Source organism: Mandrillus leucophaeus, unplaced genomic scaffold (genome assembly GCF_000951045.1).
Source record: "Mandrillus leucophaeus isolate KB7577 unplaced genomic scaffold, Mleu.le_1.0 Scaffold280, whole genome shotgun sequence".
Lineage (NCBI taxonomy): Eukaryota > Metazoa > Chordata > Mammalia > Primates > Cercopithecidae > Mandrillus > Mandrillus leucophaeus.
In genome coordinates, this window is record NW_012102921.1 from 1108640 (window position 1) to 1128633 (window position 19994).

The 19994-nt window shown below is 51.0% G+C and overlaps 1 protein-coding gene across 1 annotated transcript in view; it reads right to left on the bottom strand.

Annotated features, from left to right (window-relative positions):
- Window positions 1–19994, bottom strand: part of COL26A1 (collagen, type XXVI, alpha 1) — a 179930-nt gene that overhangs the window by 137198 nt on the left and 22738 nt on the right. The window contains exon 5 of the mRNA XM_011985214.1: window positions 1823–1920. Coding sequence (XP_011840604.1) covers window positions 1823–1920 — 98 coding nt within the window. The remainder of the gene's footprint in view (window positions 1–1822; window positions 1921–19994) is intronic.

Here is a 19994-nt window from a genome sequence, read left to right on the forward strand (position 1 = left end):
GTAGAGACAGGGTTTCAGCATGTTGCCCAGGCTGGTCTCAAAGTCCTGAGCTCAAGCGATCCTCTGGCTTCAGCCTCCTGAAGCACTGGGATTACAGTCATGAGCCACCATTCCCGGGTAACCTTGCTGATTTTATTGATCACTAAAACAGGCTCAGGTACTTACATAAGGGTAAACCAGTCACTTCCCTAGCAACACTCGCATCTTGGCCCCTGGCAGGATCTAGATGGCAGACCTGCTCCGTCCTGTTGGGGGGACCTGATGGCTGCATCCACAGCCATGGCGCTGACCAGAATGGCAGGTCCAAGTCCTGGCATTGAAGGGCTCAGGCCACCATGAGGGACCTGTGAGCTGTGGTCGTTCAACACCATAGCATTATACCAGGGCCGGCCCACTGCCTGGAAACCTGGCATCCCCTCACCTTGGAGGTCCTTCCTGCTTCTCTCTGAAGAAGGGTCCAAGTCAGCCCCAGAACCTCCAACAAGGGTAGTCCAGCCTCCCCTGCCAGCATCAGGCACCTCATCAACCACGACAAGAGGCACCTGTCGGACTCTGTGGCGTCCTGGCCTTTTTCCTTCAGCTCTGCTCTGGGCCAGAGGCCCCCTGAAGCAATTGTCGGAGTCTTGCTATTTCTGTCAATTGCGTTACTCTTTGTAACCCAAAGAGCTCTTTAGGCGGTTTCCACTCAAAGCATATAAATACTGCAGTCAAATCAGTAAGTAACAAGATGACAGAGAAGAGAAGAATTTTGTGAGAAAGCGAAGGTGGGAGACAGCTACTGTTTCCAAATACAAAACTGACCCCTCTGGCCAGGCACGGTGGTTCAGGGGTGGTTCATGCCAGTAATCCCAGCACTTTGGGAGGCCAAGGCAGGAGGATCGCTTGAGCCAAAGAGTTCGAGACCAGCCTGAGCAATATTGCAAGACCTGTCTCTAAAAATCATACAAAAAAATAGCTAGGTATGGTGGTGCACACCTACACTCCCAGCTGCACGAGAGGCTGAAATGGGAGGATGGATTGAGCCCAGGAGTTCGAGGCTGCAGCGAGCCATGGTCATGTCACTGCACTCCAGCCTGGGCAACAGAGTGAGATCTTGTTTCAAAAAAAGAAAAAAAGAAAAAAAAAATCTGACCCCTGAGCCTCAGCCTCCAGACCCATCCAGCCATGCTGGGGAACAAGGTGGGCTGCACACTTGTTCATTAGGCAGGACTCGATATCCCTGGCCAGCAGTGAAGGGGCATTTGCTCTGTCCGCCACTGCTGGCCCACCTAAGTGCTGTTGTGTGACCCTCTCGTGCTCCAGAGTCGGGCTGAGCCCCGGCCCCCGGGCTAAACACCAGCAGGGCAGAAAGGCAGAAAGCAGCTGGGTGAACGTCTATCTGCGGCTACCTGTCAGCCTCTCCGTCTCAGTCTACAAAGTCCTTGTCCTTAAGGCTGGTGGGACCTCATCCGCATTTGCTCAGAGCCCAGATATCCAACTCTGCCCGCCCCAGGGGTTCTGGGTGCATCGGAGCCAGAAGTGGAAGAAACCGGCTAGAAATCAAATCCCTTTCCCTGGCACCAGTGCTGTTTTTGGCTTCTGTATTCCACTACCTAACCAATGCAAACTGGCACCTGCCTCAGTGCCCACGGGCAGGGCGGGCAGCTTCACCCTGGTTTGGCCAGGCCGATCCAGATCATTTGTTTCAGAGGTGATTGGGAAAAGGAAAGGATTTCAAGTTACGGAGGAAAGGAGAGCTGCTTGCAGGAGGAGGCCAGAGGAGGGAGAAACGCCAGCCTGACCCGCGCCTGGCCCCCTGCACCCCAAGTGACTGCAGACTTACCCTCATCACAGTTGCTCCCGGTGAAGCCAGGGCAGCACCTCCACTCCAGTGCCGTCACCGTGCGGTAGGACACTCTGTAGGTGGGTCTGATCAGAGTCCTGTAACTAACACACAGACAGCGTCAGCGGGGCGCAAGCTCCTGCCCACCCACCTCCAGACCCCACTCCTGCAAAGATGGGTCAGGCTATTTTGCCCAGCCAGGGCTCCGGGAGGCCCCCATGGCGTGGAAACCACTGCCGGGGTCCGTGTTCACTGGCTGTGCAAATGCCTTTGCAAAAATCATAACGGAGGAAGTTATGACAGTGAAAGAGATCAGACTTAACCAACTCCATCTTGCTTCTAACCTTCAGGCTGTCCTCGTTCATCCCTGGGAATAGGCCGAACTAATCTTGGGAAGAAATGTAGTTTATGATTTGACTCTGAAACAAAATTGATAGTATCTCTTTCCCAAAAAGACCCCCTTCTTGCCTGGGGGCAAGTCTGCCTTTGTAGGACTAACAAATTAGCTACAGGGTTAGAAATTATGGTTTAGGGGGCCATGCAGCCTATGGCTGCGAGAGTCTGAACCTCCCCAAATTGCTCCTGGGGATAACATCGCTATTATGAAACCTAAGGTCAGTGCTTGAGATATTTTGCAGACCCTATCCTCGATGGATCAGCTGATACCACCCAGACCTGTAATCTGGCTTGAGCAGTGCTATGACCCCATCCAGGAACAGAAGACAGCAAGAAAACCTCACTTCAGCCCCCTATGATTCCATCTCCAGCCTGACCAGTCACCACTCCCCACCTCCCGAGCCTCTACCCACCAAACTGTCTTTAAAAATTCCGTCCCGAATGCTCAGGAGACTGATTTAAGTGATTAAAACCTCCAGTTCCCCACACAGCCGGCTCTGCGTAAATTACTCTCTCTCTCTCTCTCTTTCTCTCTCTCTCTTTTTTTTAGTTGAGACAGAGTCTCACTCTGTTGCCCAGGCTGGAGTGCAGTGGTGCAAGCTCGGCTCACTGCAATCTCTGCCTCCCGGGTTCAAGCAATTCTCCTGCCTCAGCTTCCCGAGTAACTGGGATTACAGGTGTGTGCCACCATGCCCAGCTAATTTTTGTATTTTTGGTAGAGACAGGGTTTCACCATGTTGGTGAGGCTGGTCTCGAACTCCTGGCCTCAAGTGATCCACCCACCTCAGCTTCCCAAAGTGCTGTGATTATAGGCGTAAGCAACTGTGCCCGACCATCTTTCTCTATTTCAATTCCCCTGTCTTGATAAATCAGCTCTGTCTAAGCAGCAGGCAAGGTGAACCCCTTGGGCAGTGACAGCTATGTGACCCTGGATAAGTCACCATCCCTCTCTGTGTCAGCTGTGATCTAAACATGGATGGAACTGGAAGCTGTTATGTTACATGAACCACCCAGGCACAGAAAGACAAATACCATATGTTCTCTAAGAGGGAGGTAAACAATGTATACACAACGGAGACACGGAAGGGGAGTGGGTAGGTAATGAATGCAATGTATGTGATATAGTTTGGATATTTGTCCAAACTCCAAATCTCAGGTTGAAATGTAATTCCCAGCATTAGGTGAAGCCTGGTGGGAGGTGATTAGATGGGGGGACAGACCTCTCATGAATGGTCTAGCACCATCCCCTTGGTGACAAGTGGGTTCTGGCTTTCAGTTCATGTGACATCTGGTTGTTTAAAATTCTGTGGCGCCTCCCCCATCACTGTCTTCTTTTTTTTTTTTAGATGGAATCTTGCTCTGTAGTCGGGCTGGAATTCAGTGGTGCAATCTCGGCTCACTGCAACCTCCGCCTCCCTGGTTCAAGCGATTCTCCTGCCTCAGCCTCTCGAGTAGCTGGGATTACAGGCACGCGCCACCACGCCCAGCTAATTTTTTTATTTTTAGTACAGACGGAGTTTCACCTTGTTGACCAGGATGGTCTCGATCTCCCGACCTCGTGATCCGCCCACCTCGGCCTCCCAAAGTGCTGGGATTACAGGCGTGAGCCATCACGCCTGGTGCTCCCTTACTCTCTTTCTCCCAATTCGCCTTCCGCCATGAATGAACGCTCCCAGACACCTCCCCAGAGGCCAAGCAGATGCTGGCACCATGCTTGTAAACCTGCAGAATTGTGAGCCACATTAAACTTGTCTTTATAAATTACCCAGTCTCAGTTATTTCTTTATAGCAATGCAAGAACGGCCTAATACAGTACATTATTTGGGTGATGGATTTCCTGAGAGCCCTGACTTCACCACTTCATCAATTGCACTTGTAACCCATAAATTTATACAAATAAAAAATAATAATAAACATAAAGTCCCTGGCCAGAAATGGTGGCTCACGTCTGTAATCCCAGCACTTTGGGAGGCCGAGGTGGGCGAATCACCTGAGGTCAGGAGTTCTAGACCAGCCTGGCCAAGATGGTGAAACCCTGTCTCTACTAAAAATACAAAAATTAGCCAGGCGTGGTGGCAGGTGCCTGTAATCCCAGCTACTTGAGAGGCTGAGGCAGGAGAACAGCTTGAACCTGGGAGGCGGAGGTTGCAGTGAGTCGAGATCATGCCACTGCACTCTAGCCTGGGCAACAGAGTGAGACTCCATCTCAAAAAAAATAAACAAATAAAATTAAATTAAATTAAAAATAAAGTCCCCTCTAGCTCTGCCGCTCTGCCATTCTACAATTCTCCAAGTGTGGCTACCTGTGATGGGAAAGTGTCCTAAACACTGAACACTGACCAAGATGATAAAGAAAGAAAAGGGGCCAGGCACAGTGGCTCACACATGTAATCCCAGCACTTTGGAAGGCCAAGGTGGGCAGATTACCTGACGTCGGGAGTTCAAGACCAGCCTGCCCAACATGGAGAAACCTCATCTCTACTAAAAATACAAAAATTAGTCGGGTGTGGTGGCACATGCCTGTAATCCCAGCTACTCGGGAGGCTGAGGCAGGAGAATCACTTGAACCCAGGGGGCAGAGGTTGCAGTGAGCGGAGATCATACCTTTGCAGGCAGGCAGGCAGGAAGGAAGGAAGGAAGGAAGGAGGGAGGGAGGGAGGGAGGGGAGAGAGGCAGGAAGGAAGGAAGGAGAGGAAGAAAGGAAGGAAGGAAGGAGGAAGGGAAGGAAGGAAGGAAGAAAAAAAAGAAAGAAAGGAAAAAAGAAAGAGAGAAAGAGAGAAAGAAAGAAAGAAAGAAAGAAAGAAAGAAAGAAAGAAAGAAAGAAAGAAAGAAAGAAAGAAAGAGAAAGAAAGAAAGAAAGAAATAGCAGGACGTGCAAAATTTTCAACTATCGTCTACTCTGACCTTTTTCCCAATTATTATTTCTTGTGGTTGATTCACCAACAATGAACCCAAAGTGTGTTTACTGACCACCCACTTTGTGCTATATTGTGGTCATAAATTTATAAAACTGTGTCCTCATCCTGAGAAAAGCAAGACACGTCAATGAAGAAAACTTGGCATACAAGGCCAGGAGCGGGGGTTACACCTGTAGTCCTAGCACTTTGGGAGGCCGAGGCAGGAGGATTGCTTGAAGTCAGAAGTTCGAGACCAGCCTGGGCAATATACCAAGATGCTGTCTCTACAAAAAATAAAAATAAAAAAATTAACCCAGCATAGTGGTGCACACCTGTAGTCCCAGCTACTTGGGAGGCTGAGGTGGGAGGGTCACTGGAGCCCAGGAGTTTTGAGGCTACAGTGAGCCATGATTGAACCAGTGAGCCATGATTGAACCACTGCACTTAGCCTGGGCAACAGAGCAAGACCCTGTCTCTAAAAAAAAAAAAAAAAGAAAGAAAGAAAAGAAAAAGAAAAAGCTTGCAATACAGTAGGGGGACTCTTGCAGGAATTTAAAAAAAAAAAAAAAAATTCTTGCAAAATGCTGTGAATCCCGTGGTAAAGTTTCACGCTCCCACAGTTTTGAAATTTTTCTTACACATAAGTTGGATGCTTTTTTGTCACACTCCAAGAATCGTGAATATAAAATGCATGACCAAATTTCATAAGGGAGACACATTCAGGTTTTATTATTCACTTTACGTGCATTGTCATAACTGCTGCTTAATCAAGTTTGCACAATGTCCTCCTGAAGACAAAACTACATAACTTCACAAAATTTAAATGTGCTGACATGGAGCAACTTCATCGGTGAATGAAACAATCATGATTTAATTGGTAGCAGCAGGCGTGACGTTTGGAGACGCACTGTTGACAGGAAAACACATGAGTGGAGAATTGGATTTCAGAAGTACGGCTCTGAATCTGAAAAATCCTGTTATGCTCATTTCTTTTTTTTTAAAAGCAAAAACCTACACTCGTGTTTCATAAATATTCCAGCAAACCAGTTTCCCTCTGGAGATCAGGGGGGTGGCGTAGTTGTGTGCAGCTGGGGCAGGAAGTCTGTAGTAAGGAGGTAGGAGATGGCCAGGAGAGGTGCCCACAGCTGTGAGCTGGAGAGCAAAGCCCCCAGCTTTTGGGAGCAACTGGGCAACCCAGTGCAGGATGGGGAGTTGGAAAGGGCTGGCAGAGCCGTAGTGCCAAGGTCACCCCTCCTTAAAACAAGTGACTCTGGATGGGATGATGAGCCTGACTCTGAAGAGGACAAATGCACTATTTTCACAATACACACACACTCATATACACGCGCACACACATTCACATACACACCCACGTGAGCACACACGTGCACTCACACACTCTCACACCTTCACACGCTTGCACAAACTCACTTGCAAGCTCTCACAAACTAACACATACACACACGCTCACACACATTCTCATTTGCTCTCTCACACTCACACACACACTCGTGCTTGCACACTCACACAAACACACTCATGCACACTTCCACACACTCTCACCAGAACACACGCTCAGCACCCTCAGACTTACTCAGGCACACTCACATTCACATACTTTTACACAATCATGCACACACACATGCACCTTCTCACACGATTGGATAAACACACACTCAGCCTCACACTAACACACTAAACACCCTCACCTACCTGAGGACTAAACGCTGACCGTTTTCTTCTCTTGCCCAGATTCCTATCTAAGGAGCCTGGGGAGTCACGCCGTTCAAATCACAAAGCCTCATCACACAGGTTTTATTTTAACCCTATATAATGTGGCTGGCTTTCCAACCAGGCTCTGGCATAACATCGCATGGCAGGTAAGGAAGGAAATCAAAATATTTTAACCTCAAATATGTTTCTATGCCATATCTTTTGTTTTGGTTTTAGACAGAGCCTTGCTCTGTTGCCCAGGCGGGAGTGTAGTGGCGAAATCTTGGCTCGCTGCAAACTCTGCCTCCGGGGTTCAAGTGATTCTCCTGCCTCAGCTCCTGAGTAGCTGGGATCACAGGGGCCCACCACCATGCCCAGCTAATTTTTTGTATTTTTTAGTAAGAGAGGGGGTTTTGCCATGTTGGCCAGGCTGGTCTTCAACTCCTGACCTCAGGTGATCCACCTGCCTCGGCCTCCCAAAGTGTTGGGATTACAGGCGTGAGCCACCGCACCCGGCTCTTTGTCATATCTCAAAATAGCTCTGCAAAGCTGTCTCTTGTGGTGGGGGTGGAGGGTGGGGGGGAATCTACATTCTGTAGAGAATCCCTTTCCCTTTTCCAGGCCTTTTTGATATCCAGGAGAGAGTCAACTAATAGTCTGACATCTTTTAAAATCTGACAAGAAACATTTACACACTATTCTCTCTGAAGCCTGCTACCTGGAGGCTGCATTTGCGTGATAAGAACCTCAGTCTCCACAATCTCTTATTTTATATTATTTTATTTTTTGAAACAGAGTCTCACCTGTCACCTAGGCTGGAGTGCAACAGAGCGATCACGGCTCACTGCAGCCTCCGCCTCCTCCAGCACAAGCAATCCTCCCCTCTCAGCCTCCTGAGTAGCTGGAAGTACAGACACACACCACCACACCTGGCTAATTGTTTTTGTATTTTGTAGAGACAAGGTATAGACATGTTGCCCAGGATGTTCTTAAACTCCTGGGCTCAAGTGATCCTCCCATGTCAGCTTCTCAAAATGCTGGGATTATAGGCATGAACCACCACGCCCGGCCTCTCACCATCCCTTGTCTTAACCCAGACATTCTCTTTCTATTGATTCCAGGTATTTAGATAAACTCTTTTAACCAGTTGCCAATCAGAAAATATTTGAATCCAGGGCTGGGTGTGGTGGCTCACGCCTGCAATCCCAGCACTTTGGGAGGCTGAGGCAGGCGGATCGCCTGAGGTCAGGAGTTCGAGATCAGCCTGGCCAAGATGGTAAAACTCCATCTCTACTAAAAATACAAAAATTAACCAGGCGTGGTGGTGCACACCTGTAATCCCAGCTACTCGGGAGGCTGAGGCAGGAGAATCGCTTGAACGCGGGAGGCAGAGGTTGCAGCGAGCCAAGATCACACCACTGCACTCCACCCTGGGTGACAGAGCGACACTCCATCTCAAAAAAAAAAAAAAAAAAAAAATCTCTGAATCCACCTATGATCTGGAAACTCCAGCTTTCTGTTGTCCCATTGCATATCTTACATGTATTGATTGATGTCTTATGTCCCCCTAAAATGTATAAAACCTAATTGTGGCCCAGTCACTGTAAGGGTATGTTCTCAGGGTCTCCTGGGGGCTATATCATGGGCCATGGCCACTTATATTTGGCTCACAATAAATGTCGTCAAATATTTTACAGAGTTTGAGTCTTTTCATCAACATACCCATGTACGCTCACACTCACGTAACTCACATGCTTACACTCATAACTCACACGCTGTCTAAACTCACACACACACGCTTGCACGCTGTCTCAAATGCTCATATGTGCCTACTTGCTCACATACACACCGACACACATTCACTTACTCTGTCACACTCACATACACTCTTACATGTTCACACTCACATAAGCACACACGCACACTCATGCACTTACCCACGCACTTTTTTTTCTCTTTTTTGAGCCGGGGTCTTGCTCTGTCACCCAGGCTGGAGTGCAGTGATGCAATCATGGCTCACTGCAGCCTCAACCTCCCTAGTTCAAGTGATCCTCCTGCCTCAGCCTCCCAAGTAGCTGGGACTACAGGCATGCACCACCACACCCAGCTAATTTTTGTTTGTTTTTTGTTTTTCTTTTCTCACTCTGTTGCCCAGGCTGGAGTGCAGTAATGCAATCTCAGCTCACTGTAACCTCCTCCTCCCGGGTTCAAGCGATTCTCCTGCCTCACCGTCCCGAGTAGCGGGGATTACAGGTGTAACACCATGCCCAGCTAATTTTTGTATTTTCACTTGAGACAGAGGTTCACCACATTGGCCAGGCTGGCGTCGAACTCGGGACCTCAAGCAAACCATCAACCTCGGCCTCCCAAAGTGCTAGGACTACAGGTGTGAGCCACTGTGCTCAGCTTTTTGTTATTTATTTATTTATTTGTTTGTTTGTTTATTTACTTTTTTGAGACAGAGTTTCACTCTTGTTGCCCAGGCTGGAATGCAATGGCATGATCTTGGCTCACTGCAACCTCCGCCTCCCTGGTTCAAGCGATTCTCCTGCCTCAACCTCCCGAGTAGCTGGGATTACAGGCACCCGCCACCACATCTAGCTATTTTTTTTTTTTTTTTTTACTTTTAGTAGAGACAGGGTCTTGCGATTTTGGCCAAACTGGTCTTGAACTCCTGACCTCGGGTGATCCACCCGCCTTGGCCTCCCAAAGTGCTGGGGATTACAAGCGTGAGCCACCGCGCCAGTCCCGTTAAAATTTTTTATAGAGGCGTTTCTTGCTATGTTGCCCAGTCTGGTCTCGAACTTCTGAGCTCAAGTGATTCTCCCACCTCCTCGGCCTCCCAAAGTGTTGGGATTACAGGCATAAGCCACTGTGCCCAGCTCCCAACACACTTGATATGCACATGTGCACACACACACACTCTCACATTCACGTGCTGCCTCGTTGCTGTGTTACAGGGTGATGCTAAAACGGGACTCATCGCCCACCATTTCAGGAGGGGTCCCAAAGGCTTAGGACAATGCCATAGGTGCCCAGTGTCCCCAAAGTGAGGAGCTACAGCAGCCATGCACGAAATGTCATGCCCGGTGAAACCAGTTCCAGCAGCCTTAGCATCTCCACCTCCAGGCTACGTAAAAGAAAGTGGGCCAGGCAGGGTGGCTCACGCCTGTCATCCCTGCACTTTGGGAGGCCGAGGCGGATGGGTCACTTGAGGTCAGGAGTTTGAGACCAGCCTGGCCTGGCCAACATGGTGAAATTCCGTCTCTACTAAAAAATACAAAAAAATTGCCGGGCGCGGTGGGTCACGCCCGTAATCCCAGCACTTTGGGAGGCCGAAACGGGCGGATCACGAGATCAGGAGATCGAGACAATCCTGGCTAACAAGATGAAACTCCGTCTCTACTAAAAATACAAAAATTAGCTGGGCGTGGTGACAGTCGCCTATAGTCCCAGCTACTCGGGAGGCTGAGGCAGGAGAATAGCATGAACCCGGGAGGTGGAACTTGCAGTGAGCCGAGATTGCGCCACTGCACTCCATTGAGATTCCATCTCAAAAAAAAGAAAAAAAAATTAGCCAGGTGTGGTGGCAGACGCCTGTAATCCCAGCTACTCAGGAGGCTGAAGCAGTAGAATTTCTTGAACCTGGGAGGCAGAGGTTGCAGTGAGCCAAGATGGTGCCACTGCATCCCAGCCTGGGTGACAGAGTGAAACTGTGCCTAGAAAGAGAAAAAAAAAAAGGAAAAAAAAAGTGAAGAATTCATGGTGGGGAGGGGCGCGGGGTTGCAATATCCTGAGCCTGGATTTCTTTGAAGAACGTGCTGACCCTCACCCCAGCACCCCAGAGGGGAGATTTAGCTGCTTCCTACCTTACTCCCAAGAGAACCCCAAGGAGAGTACAATACCCCTTCCCCAGTTTGGGGGCTACAGGAGCCTGGGAGGACTCTGACTCTAGCTTGGAGGGGAGAGCGGTGGCAGAGTGCAGTAGCCAGCTCCCCTGTGCAGCATATGTGTGTATTTCACGTCGGCCACATGTGGAACCCCAGCACCCCACAAAGGAAGCAGGACTTGCAAGAGGGGCATCTGGGACTGGGTGACCCAGCAGTAAGGGGGTTCTGGGGAGTCAGAGGTGGAGGCCACGGTTCTGAGCAGGCAGCCAGAACAGGGCCTCCCAACTCCCGCGAGGTAGAAGTGCCCAGGCTGGGCATGTGTCGTGCCTGGGAGATCCGAGAACGCACCCTACGAAGAGGCCAGCAATCCACAGGAGTCACTCTCAGGGGCCACATCAACAGAGGGCAACAGTATCCACTGAGTAAGACTCTCTGCCCCGGCCTCTGCCTGGTCCCCTCCTTTCCCATCCCAAGGGCCCCTAATCAGTATCTGCAAGTGAAAAATAAAGACAGATGGAGCGTGGTGTCTCCGGCCTGTAATCCCAGCACTTTGGGAAGCTAAGGCAGGTGGATCACTTGACATCAGGAGTTCAAGACCACCAGCCTGGCCAATATGGGGAAACCCAGTCTACTAAAAATACAAAAATTAGCTGTGCGTGGTGGCGCACGCCTGTGATCCCAGCTACTCAGGGGGCTGAGAAAGGAGAATCGCTTGAACTCGGGAGGTGGAGGTTGCAGTGAGCCGAGATCGTGCCACCGCACTCCAGCCTGGGAGACAGAGCGAGACTCCATCTCAAAGGAAGAAAGAAAAAGAAAGACCGAGAAAAAAAGAAAGGGCTCACAACCCTCTCGCTGTTGCGGATCTGCCAGCCAGAAGCAGGCCCAGCTGGGACAGAGGAGAAGCTTTTGTTTAGATTAAAAATGGCATTTTTAAAATTAATTCCTGAAATGAGATTACTCTTCCGACTACGAGAGACCAGAAAAACTACAAAATCCACCCAGGGCCCGGAGCAGGCGCAAGGACCAAGCTGCTGTTGTCTGCGCCCTGCTGAGCACAGCCGATGCCAAAAAACCAGGTCCCTCCCTTAACCTCCACGCAATGGGATCAATGGAGCCCTGGGCTCAGGAGTGCAAGCTTGGCATTTGGGCTCTGCCCATAATTCACTATACAACATTGCACAGGTACCTAAACCTCTCTGAACCCATTTCCTGATCTGTGTGATGAAGAAACCGGGGAGGCCAGGATGCCTGGTGTAAGGCTGTGAGTGTGGGAGGGGTGCATGGATGCCAGGTTTGCAAAATACAGACCTGACCTCATTCCTCCGAACCCACACCCTTCGGCCGTCCCCACTGTCATCAGGAGAGAGTCCGGGCTGCTGAGCCATGTGTGCTAGACCTTCTCCACCTGACACAGCCACCTCTGGCCCTAACCCACCAGGCAGGAGCCCTCCAGATGCACCAGACACTCTCACTTCAATCTGCGCTTGGAATGATGAAGATGGTAATGAGAACAATAAAAGTAGATATGATAGGCCGGGCGCAGTGGCTCATGCCTGTAATCCCAACACTTTGGGAGGCTGAGGCAGGTGGATCATTTGAGGCCAGGAGTTCAAGACCAGCCTGGCCGACTTGGTGAAACCGTGTCTCTACTAAAAACACACAAAAAAATAGCCAGGCCTGGTAGTGGGCACCTGTAATCCCAGCTACTCAGGAGGCTGAGGCACAAGAATAGCTTAAACCTGGGAGGCGGAGATAGAAGTGAGCCAAGATCGCACCACTGCACTCCAGTCTGGGTGACGGGGGAGACTCTGTCTTAAAAATATATAAATATAACAATAGCTTCAATTGCAGACTCACAGTGTACTGACTGATTTACATAAGCTGACTGAGATCAAGAGATGTCATTATTCCCAATTTACAGACAAGGAAACTGAGGCACAAAGAGATTAAGCAACTTTGTCAAGGTGATGGAACTAGGATCTGAACCCAGGCAGAACTGGTTCCAGAGCCCAGTAATACTAATTTGTGTTTGTTCAGCACAGGGGAACCTTTTTCCTGTCATCTACACACAGGGACTGATGTTGGGCCCCTGATTCCGAAACTAAGCTCATCTCTCTGGAGATGCTCTTTTTCTTTTCTTTTTTTTTTTTTTGAGACAGAGTCTCCCTCTGTTCCCCAGGCTGGAGTGCAGTGGCGCAATCGAGGCTCACTGCAACCTCTGCCTCCTGGGTTCAAGCAATTGTCCTGCCTCAGCCTCCCAAGTAGCTGGAATTACAGGAGTAATTTTGTATTTTTAACCTAATTTTAGCTAATTTTGGTATTTTTAGTAGAGACAAGGTTTCACCACGTTGGCCAGGCTGGCCTCGAACTCCTGACCTCAGGTGATCTGCCCATATTGGCCTCCCAAAGTGCTGGGATTACAGGCATGAACCACCGCTCCTGGCCACAGTCTTTTTCGGCCCCTCATTCTGAATTTCACAGGCTTGGCCCGTGCCACTCCGGAACCCGATGACTGCCAAGTCCAGGCGCGGGGCACACCAGTAGGTGGCACTGTGTCACCATCCCAACGGGCCAAGACTCAGCTTTGTAGCCCCCCTGGGTCTCACCTGAATGCCCAAGACAGGTTCCACATTTGTGGCCCTTCTTCCCAGTCTTGGGAAAAAACCTGAGGGAGCCTGGTCTCCTGTCCCCAAGAATTGCCAGCCCCTGCCGCTAGGATCCAGTTGGGCAAACTTTCTTTTTTTGTTGCTTTTCTTTTTGTTTTGAGACAGAGTCTTGCTTGTTGCCTTAACTGGAGTGCAGTGATGCGATCTCGGCTCCCTGCAGCCTTCACCTCCAGGGTTCAAGCGATTCTCCTGCCTCAGCCTCCCAAGGAGCTGGGATTACAGACACAGGCAACCACACCTCGCTAATTTTTGTATTTTTAGTAGAAATGTTGGCCAGGCTGGTCTTGAACTTCCGACCTCAGGTGATCTGCCCGCTTTGGCCTCCCGAAGTGCAGGGATTACAGGCATGAGCCACTGCGACTGGCCTAGGCAAACTTTCTAAAATGCAGATCCAGTTTGGGGACTGCCTTCCCTCAAAACCGGGGTGTACATATTTTATTTAACCTCTGACAGCCTTGAGGCCACACTCAGTTGAGGACACCAGGCTCCAAGAGGGGACTCAACTTCCTCAAGGCTCCCTGCAGAGTCACCAGCTGCACGGTAGTGTCAACTTTGATGCTTGGTGGGAACATTAAGGGCCAATAACAAGGTCCCGGCCAGGTGCCACACAGTCCTGGGCGGGGGATCCCTCCTACCCCTAAGACTTTAACAACTCTTATATTTTGGAGGCAAAAACAAGATTGGCCTCTGATGCCTGGATTCTCCCCAAGGTGGAGGGGCCCCATCCATCCCGGACTTCCAGTGGTCACCAAATCCACTGTATGGCCCACGGGCTCTGCCTGCTTTGATCTAGTGTCCTCCCTGGCCTCCCAGGTGACTTTGTTTTCCAGCCACACTGGTCTTCTCACAAATCTCCAGCATACCAGGTTCCCCACCTCTTTTTTTTTTTTTTTTTTTCAGACAGAGTCTCACCCTGTCGCCCGGGCTGGAGTGCAGTGGCACAATCTTGGCTCACTGCAACCTCCGCCTGCTGGGTTCAAGTGATTCTCCTGCCTCAGCCTCCCAAGTAGCTGGGATTACAGGCATACGCCACCACTCCTGGCTAATTTTTGTATTTTTAGTAGAGCCAGGGTTTCCCCATGTGGTCTCTTAAGGGCTGGTCTTTCTCTCTCTCTCTCTCTCTCTCTCTCTCTCTCTCTCGGTCACCTCCTCCAGGAAGCCCTCCTAAGGCCTCCCACCACATCTGCCCAGCACCTACGAGGTACACATCTCTATCAATCGACGGATCAGGGATCTGGCTCTCCTGGGCCTGTTGGCATCCCCTCGGGACACAGAGCTGGGGCTTCTTCTGGGTTCTACATCCAGCTTGGTGTGGGTCCAAAGGAACCCCAAGGCGGGGTGGTCCTCCTAGAGTCTGCCAGTCAAGACCACAAGACTCCAGGAATGAGCTGAAGGTGGGGGAAAGGTTCTGGTCCCTGGAAAATGTTCTATATACCTAGTTTAAGGATGGCGAAATCAGCTCAGGAAAGAAAGGGGGCTGGGTGTGGTGGCTCAAGCCTGTAATCCCAGCACTTTGGGAGGCCAAGATGGGTGGATCACTTGAGGTCAGGAGTTTGAGATCAGCCTGGCCAAACGGTGAAACCCCATTTCTACCAAAAATATAAAAATTAGCCGGGCATGGTGGTGCACACCTGTATTCCCAGCTACTCAGGAAGCTGAGGCAGGAGAATCGCTTGAACCCAGGAGGCGGAGGTTGCAGTAAGCCAAGATCGCGCCACTGCACTTCAGCCTGGACAACAAGCCTGAGACTCTGTCTAAAATTAAAATTGAAAAGAAAGGGGAAGTTAAGAGGGCTGTAGCCACTGAATGCCTGCATGCTCGGCCCACTCACACCTGGGAGTATTACTGTCCCATTTTATGGATGAAAATACTGAGTCCTTACGAGAGACTGTTCAGCAGGTGGGCACAGTGCCTCACTTGGCCCACATCATCAGGAAGTGGAGGAGCCAGCCCTGAACCTTCACCCCACCATTGACTGCATATATCCCATCTTTCTGTGGGCTGCCATCTGCCTCCCTCCCTCTCTGGTTACTTACCCCAAGTGATGTTCCTTTTTTGTTTGTTTGTTTGTTTTATTGGTTTTGTTGTTGTTTGCTTGTTTGTCTGTTTTGAGATGGAATTTTGCTCTTTTTGCCCTGGCTGGAGTGCAATGACACGATCTCGGCTCCCTGTAACCTCCACCTCCTGGGTTCAAGCGATTCTCCTGCCTCAGCCTCCAGAGTAGCTAGGTTCACAGGCATGCACCACCACGCCTGGCTAACTTTGTGTTTTTAGTAGAGACAAGGTTTCTCCATGTTGGTCAGGCTGGTCTCGAACTCCTGACCTCATGTGATCCCCCTGCCTCAGCCTCTCAAAGTGCTGGGATTACAGGCGTAAGCCACTGCACCCGGCCCCAAGTGATGTTTTTAAAGCAGGAATCTCCTTGAACTCCTCCTAGCTTTTCTTCAATCTTAGGACAAGGCCAGGCATGGTGGCTTATGCCTGCAATCCCAACACTTTAGGAGGCCAAGACAGGAGGATCACCTGAAGCCAGGAGTTCAAGACCAACCTGAGTAACATAGCAAGACCCCCATTTCTACCAAAAATGTATAAATTAGCCAGGCATAGTGGCGTATGCCTGTAGTCCCCATGTACTTGGAAGGCTGAGGTGGGAAGATTGGTAGAGTCCAGGAGTTTTAGACCAACCTGAGAAACATAGCCAGACCCTCTCTCAGAAAAAAAAAAAGAAGAAGAAAATCAGTGGGACGTAGTGGCACGTGCCTGTAGTTCCAGCTATTTAGAAGGCTAAGCCAGGAGGATCACTTGAGTCCAGGAGTTTGAGGCTGCAGTGAGCTGTGAATGCACCACTGCATTCTAGCCTGGGCAACACAGTGAGGCCCTGTCTCTTAAAAGAAAAAAATCTTAGGACAATACCCAACTCCTAAGCCTAACCTTGTGGACTTTTGCCATCTGGCTACTGTCCACCTTGGCCACTCCTCCGCCTCTCCTTGGCCACCCACTCCTCCCCGGCCCCATTCAGAACTCCGCCCCCATTCAGAACTCCGCCCCCATTCAGAACTCCGCCCCCATGCAGAACTCCAGCCCCATTCAGAACTCCACCCCATTCAGAAACTCTACCCATTCAGAACTCCGCCCCCATTCAGAACTCCAGCCCCATTCGGAACTCCGCCCCCACTCAGAAACTTCGCCCCATTCAGAAACTCCGCCCCCATTCAGAAACTCCGCCCCCATTCAGAACTCCACCCCCATTCAGAACTCCACTGGCCATTTATGCATGTGCTCTGTCTCTGCCCAAGACATGCAGCCTCCCAGAGATCAGTGAAAGTGCTGCCTCCTCGTAGAAGCCCACCCTGACTAGCCCACACTCAGGCCCTTCCACTCTACAGCAAGCTGGGCCCCTTCAATCTACACCCTCAAAGAACCCAGACTTCTCTTCTAAGCACTTATGATTATACACCCATCTATGCAATTATTTGTCTGACATCCCTCTCCTCCACAGAGCCACTGGCTGCACCGCCTGCCTATCTTAGGGCTAAGCACATCGTCTGCACCCAGTGAAGATTGGTGGAAAGAACGAAGCATTCAACGAACGGGGTGCCTGGATGCAGTCTCAGTCTGGGGGTGGCTCAAGCCTGTAATCCCAGCACTTTGGGAGGCCGAGGCGGGCGGATCACCTGAGGTCAGGAATTCGAGACCAGCCTGGCCAACATGGTGAAACCGTCTCTACTGAAAATACAAAAATTAGCTCGGCATGGTGGTGCACACCTGTAATCCCAGCTACTCAGGAGGCTGAGGCAGGAGAATCGCTTGAACTCAGGAGGTGGAGGTTGCAGTGAGCAGAGATTGTACCACTGCACTGCAGCCTGGGGGACAGAGTGAGACTCTGTTTTTAAAAAAAAGCTGTAGGGGAGGGCTCCCCGAAGAAATGAGGTCCCCATCACTGGAGGTGAGTAAGTAGAGGTCTTGGCTGTCTGGTCTCCAAAGTGGATGTGCTCAAAAGCGTCACGAGGTCCCGCCTCGGGTACGGGGGGACATGGCACCATCCAGGGATCACCTGCCCAGAACGACTCTGCCAGCCCAGAACCTTGCCTGGGGGAGCCAGGTGCCCCCACCTTCACTGGACAGGTACCCCTTCTCAGCCTCCATGCCTGCCCACCCCCAACTCCTCCCCTGGCCTCCACTTCCTCACTAGGAACCCCCAGGAGGAGAAACAGACTGGGAGGTTCCGAGTCAGGCTGGAGACTCAACAGGAAATGAGAGTGGGGGTTTCCGAGCGGGAGGCAGGGGATTATTAATCTCTTGATTAATCGCCGCGGGCCATCGGGGAGGGGAAAGGGGCTTCCCACTGCAGTTCTGAGGCTTCCAGCCTCCCCAGAATCCAAGCTAGGCGTTTCCGAGTGCCAGACAGGGTGGACAGTGGGCCCAGTGGGCAGGGTCTTCTGCCAAGCCTCACCTCACCCTCTGGCCCGGGTCAGAGTCCACCTGGGGGTGGTGTGGGGGTGCGGACAGTGGATGCAGCCCAGACAGGCCCCCACTGCTTGGGGTGGGCAGCCGTGGTGAGCTTCTCAACCCAAACAGTCCCGCTAAGGAAGAGAGGCAGGGAAGAAAGAGCATGTTTTAAGAAAGCACTTCAATCCAGGACTTTGTGTTGCCTTGCGGGCATCCGTCCTGAACAGCAGGCGACCCAACCAGAGCGGGGAGGCTGGCAGGCAGGGGGCTGTCTGGCAGAGGGGAATGAAGGAGGCAGACGAAGCCCCGGAGAGTTCCGGCAAACCCCTCTGCTCAGCACATCTGGAAAAGGTTGGCTCTAATGCCATCAAAGGACTCTGAGGGGCCGGGGAGACAGCCAAGGGCAGGGGAAGCCTGACCGAAGAAAACTTAACCCCCCGAGTCCCTGGGACTCGTCCTTTTAAGTCTATCAGGCCCCAGAGCCCCAGCCCGTCCCAGCCAGCAGCCAGCCGAGGGGCTTAGGAGGGGACCAGGGCGGTGTCAGTGATGCTCAATGTCCGTGACGCCCAACCTCTCCACTGCAATGAACAGAGCCCAGCCGGGGCTGTGACCCACTCCAGAGGAAGGCCGGTGGGGGGAAGTGGGTTCTATTTCCCAGGATGGGAAATTGAGGCACAGAGGGGGGAGGCACGGCTTGTGCTATCTGCCTTTGAGTCCCCGACCCTCTCAGAAAAGTCACCCAGTCCAGTCCAGTCTCCCAGCCCTCAGGGAGGGCATTGGCCCAGGGTGCCTGCCTCCAGCCAGGGGCTTCCTCCAGGGCCGACTGCATGGCCTGAACAGCTGTCTTTTTTTTTTTTTTTTTTTTTTTTGAGATGGAGTCTCGCTGTCACCCAGGCTGGAGTGCAGTGGTGCAATCTCAGCTCACTGCAACCTCTGCCTCCCAGGTTTGAGCGAGTCTTCTCTCTCAGCCTCCTGAGTACTAGGAGCAATCGCCATCACACCTGGCTAATTTCTGTATTTTTAGTAGAGATGGGGTTTCACTATGTTGGCCAGGCTGGTCTCCAACTCCTGACCTCAGGTGATCTGCCTGCCTCAGTCTCCCAAAGTGCTGGGATTACAGGCATGAGCCACCGTGCTGGGCCCCGAACAGAGCCCATTTTTCCCTACCAGGATCTCTTCCCCTAGTGAAATCTCCTAGTCCCCCAGGTCTCTGCTAAATGTCACTCCCAAGGGAAACCCACGGACCAGGTCTCCCTCCAATGCTGTGAGTCTTTCATGAACATGTCCTCCCCATGCCAACCCTGTACACACGAGGAGAGAATCATGTTCTCTCTACACACTAGTGCCTGGCCCTTTACTGCTCAGACAACATTAAATGAACAATCGAACAGATGAACAAATTACCTGCAAAGCCCCAGGCAAGGTCACTGTCCCCAGTACGCCCAACCAGAGCAGGCAGGTGCCTGCATTCTCGTCCACATCATGCTGTTGACCAACTGGGTACCCTGCCACGCGCCCTGTCCCCATGCTTACTAGTGAGGATTAGTTTTAAGTACCACCTTCTCTCCTCACCAACACACACACACACTACAACATTCCAACATTATTTTTAAAAGAAAAATCAGGCCAGGTGCAGTGGCTCATGCTTGTAATCCCAACACTTTGGGAGATAGAGGCAGGAGGATCACTTGAGTTCAGGAGTTCAAGATCAGCCTGGGCAACATAGTGAGACCCTGTCTCCACAAAAAAATAAGAACAAAAAGAAATTAACCAAGCCTGGTGGCGTGTGCCTGTAGTCCCAGCTACTTGAGAGGCTGAGGTGGGAGGACCGCTGGAGACCAGGAGTTGGAGGCTGCAGTGAGCCATGATTGTGCCATTGCACTCCAGTCTGGGTGATAGAGCAAGACCCTGTCTCTACAAAGAGAGAGAGAGAGAGAGAGAGAGAGAGAGAGGATGGGAGGGAGGAGGGAGGGAGGAAGGGAAAAAGAGAAAGAGGTGGGGTGGAGAAAGACGGAGAGAGAGAAGGAAGGAAGGGAGGCAGGGAGGGAGGGAGGGGAGAGAGATGAAAGAAAGAAAGAAAGAGAAAGAAAGAAAGAAAGAAAGAAAGAAAGAAAGAAAGAAAGAAAGAAAGAAAGAAAGAAAGAAAGAAAGAAAGAAAGAA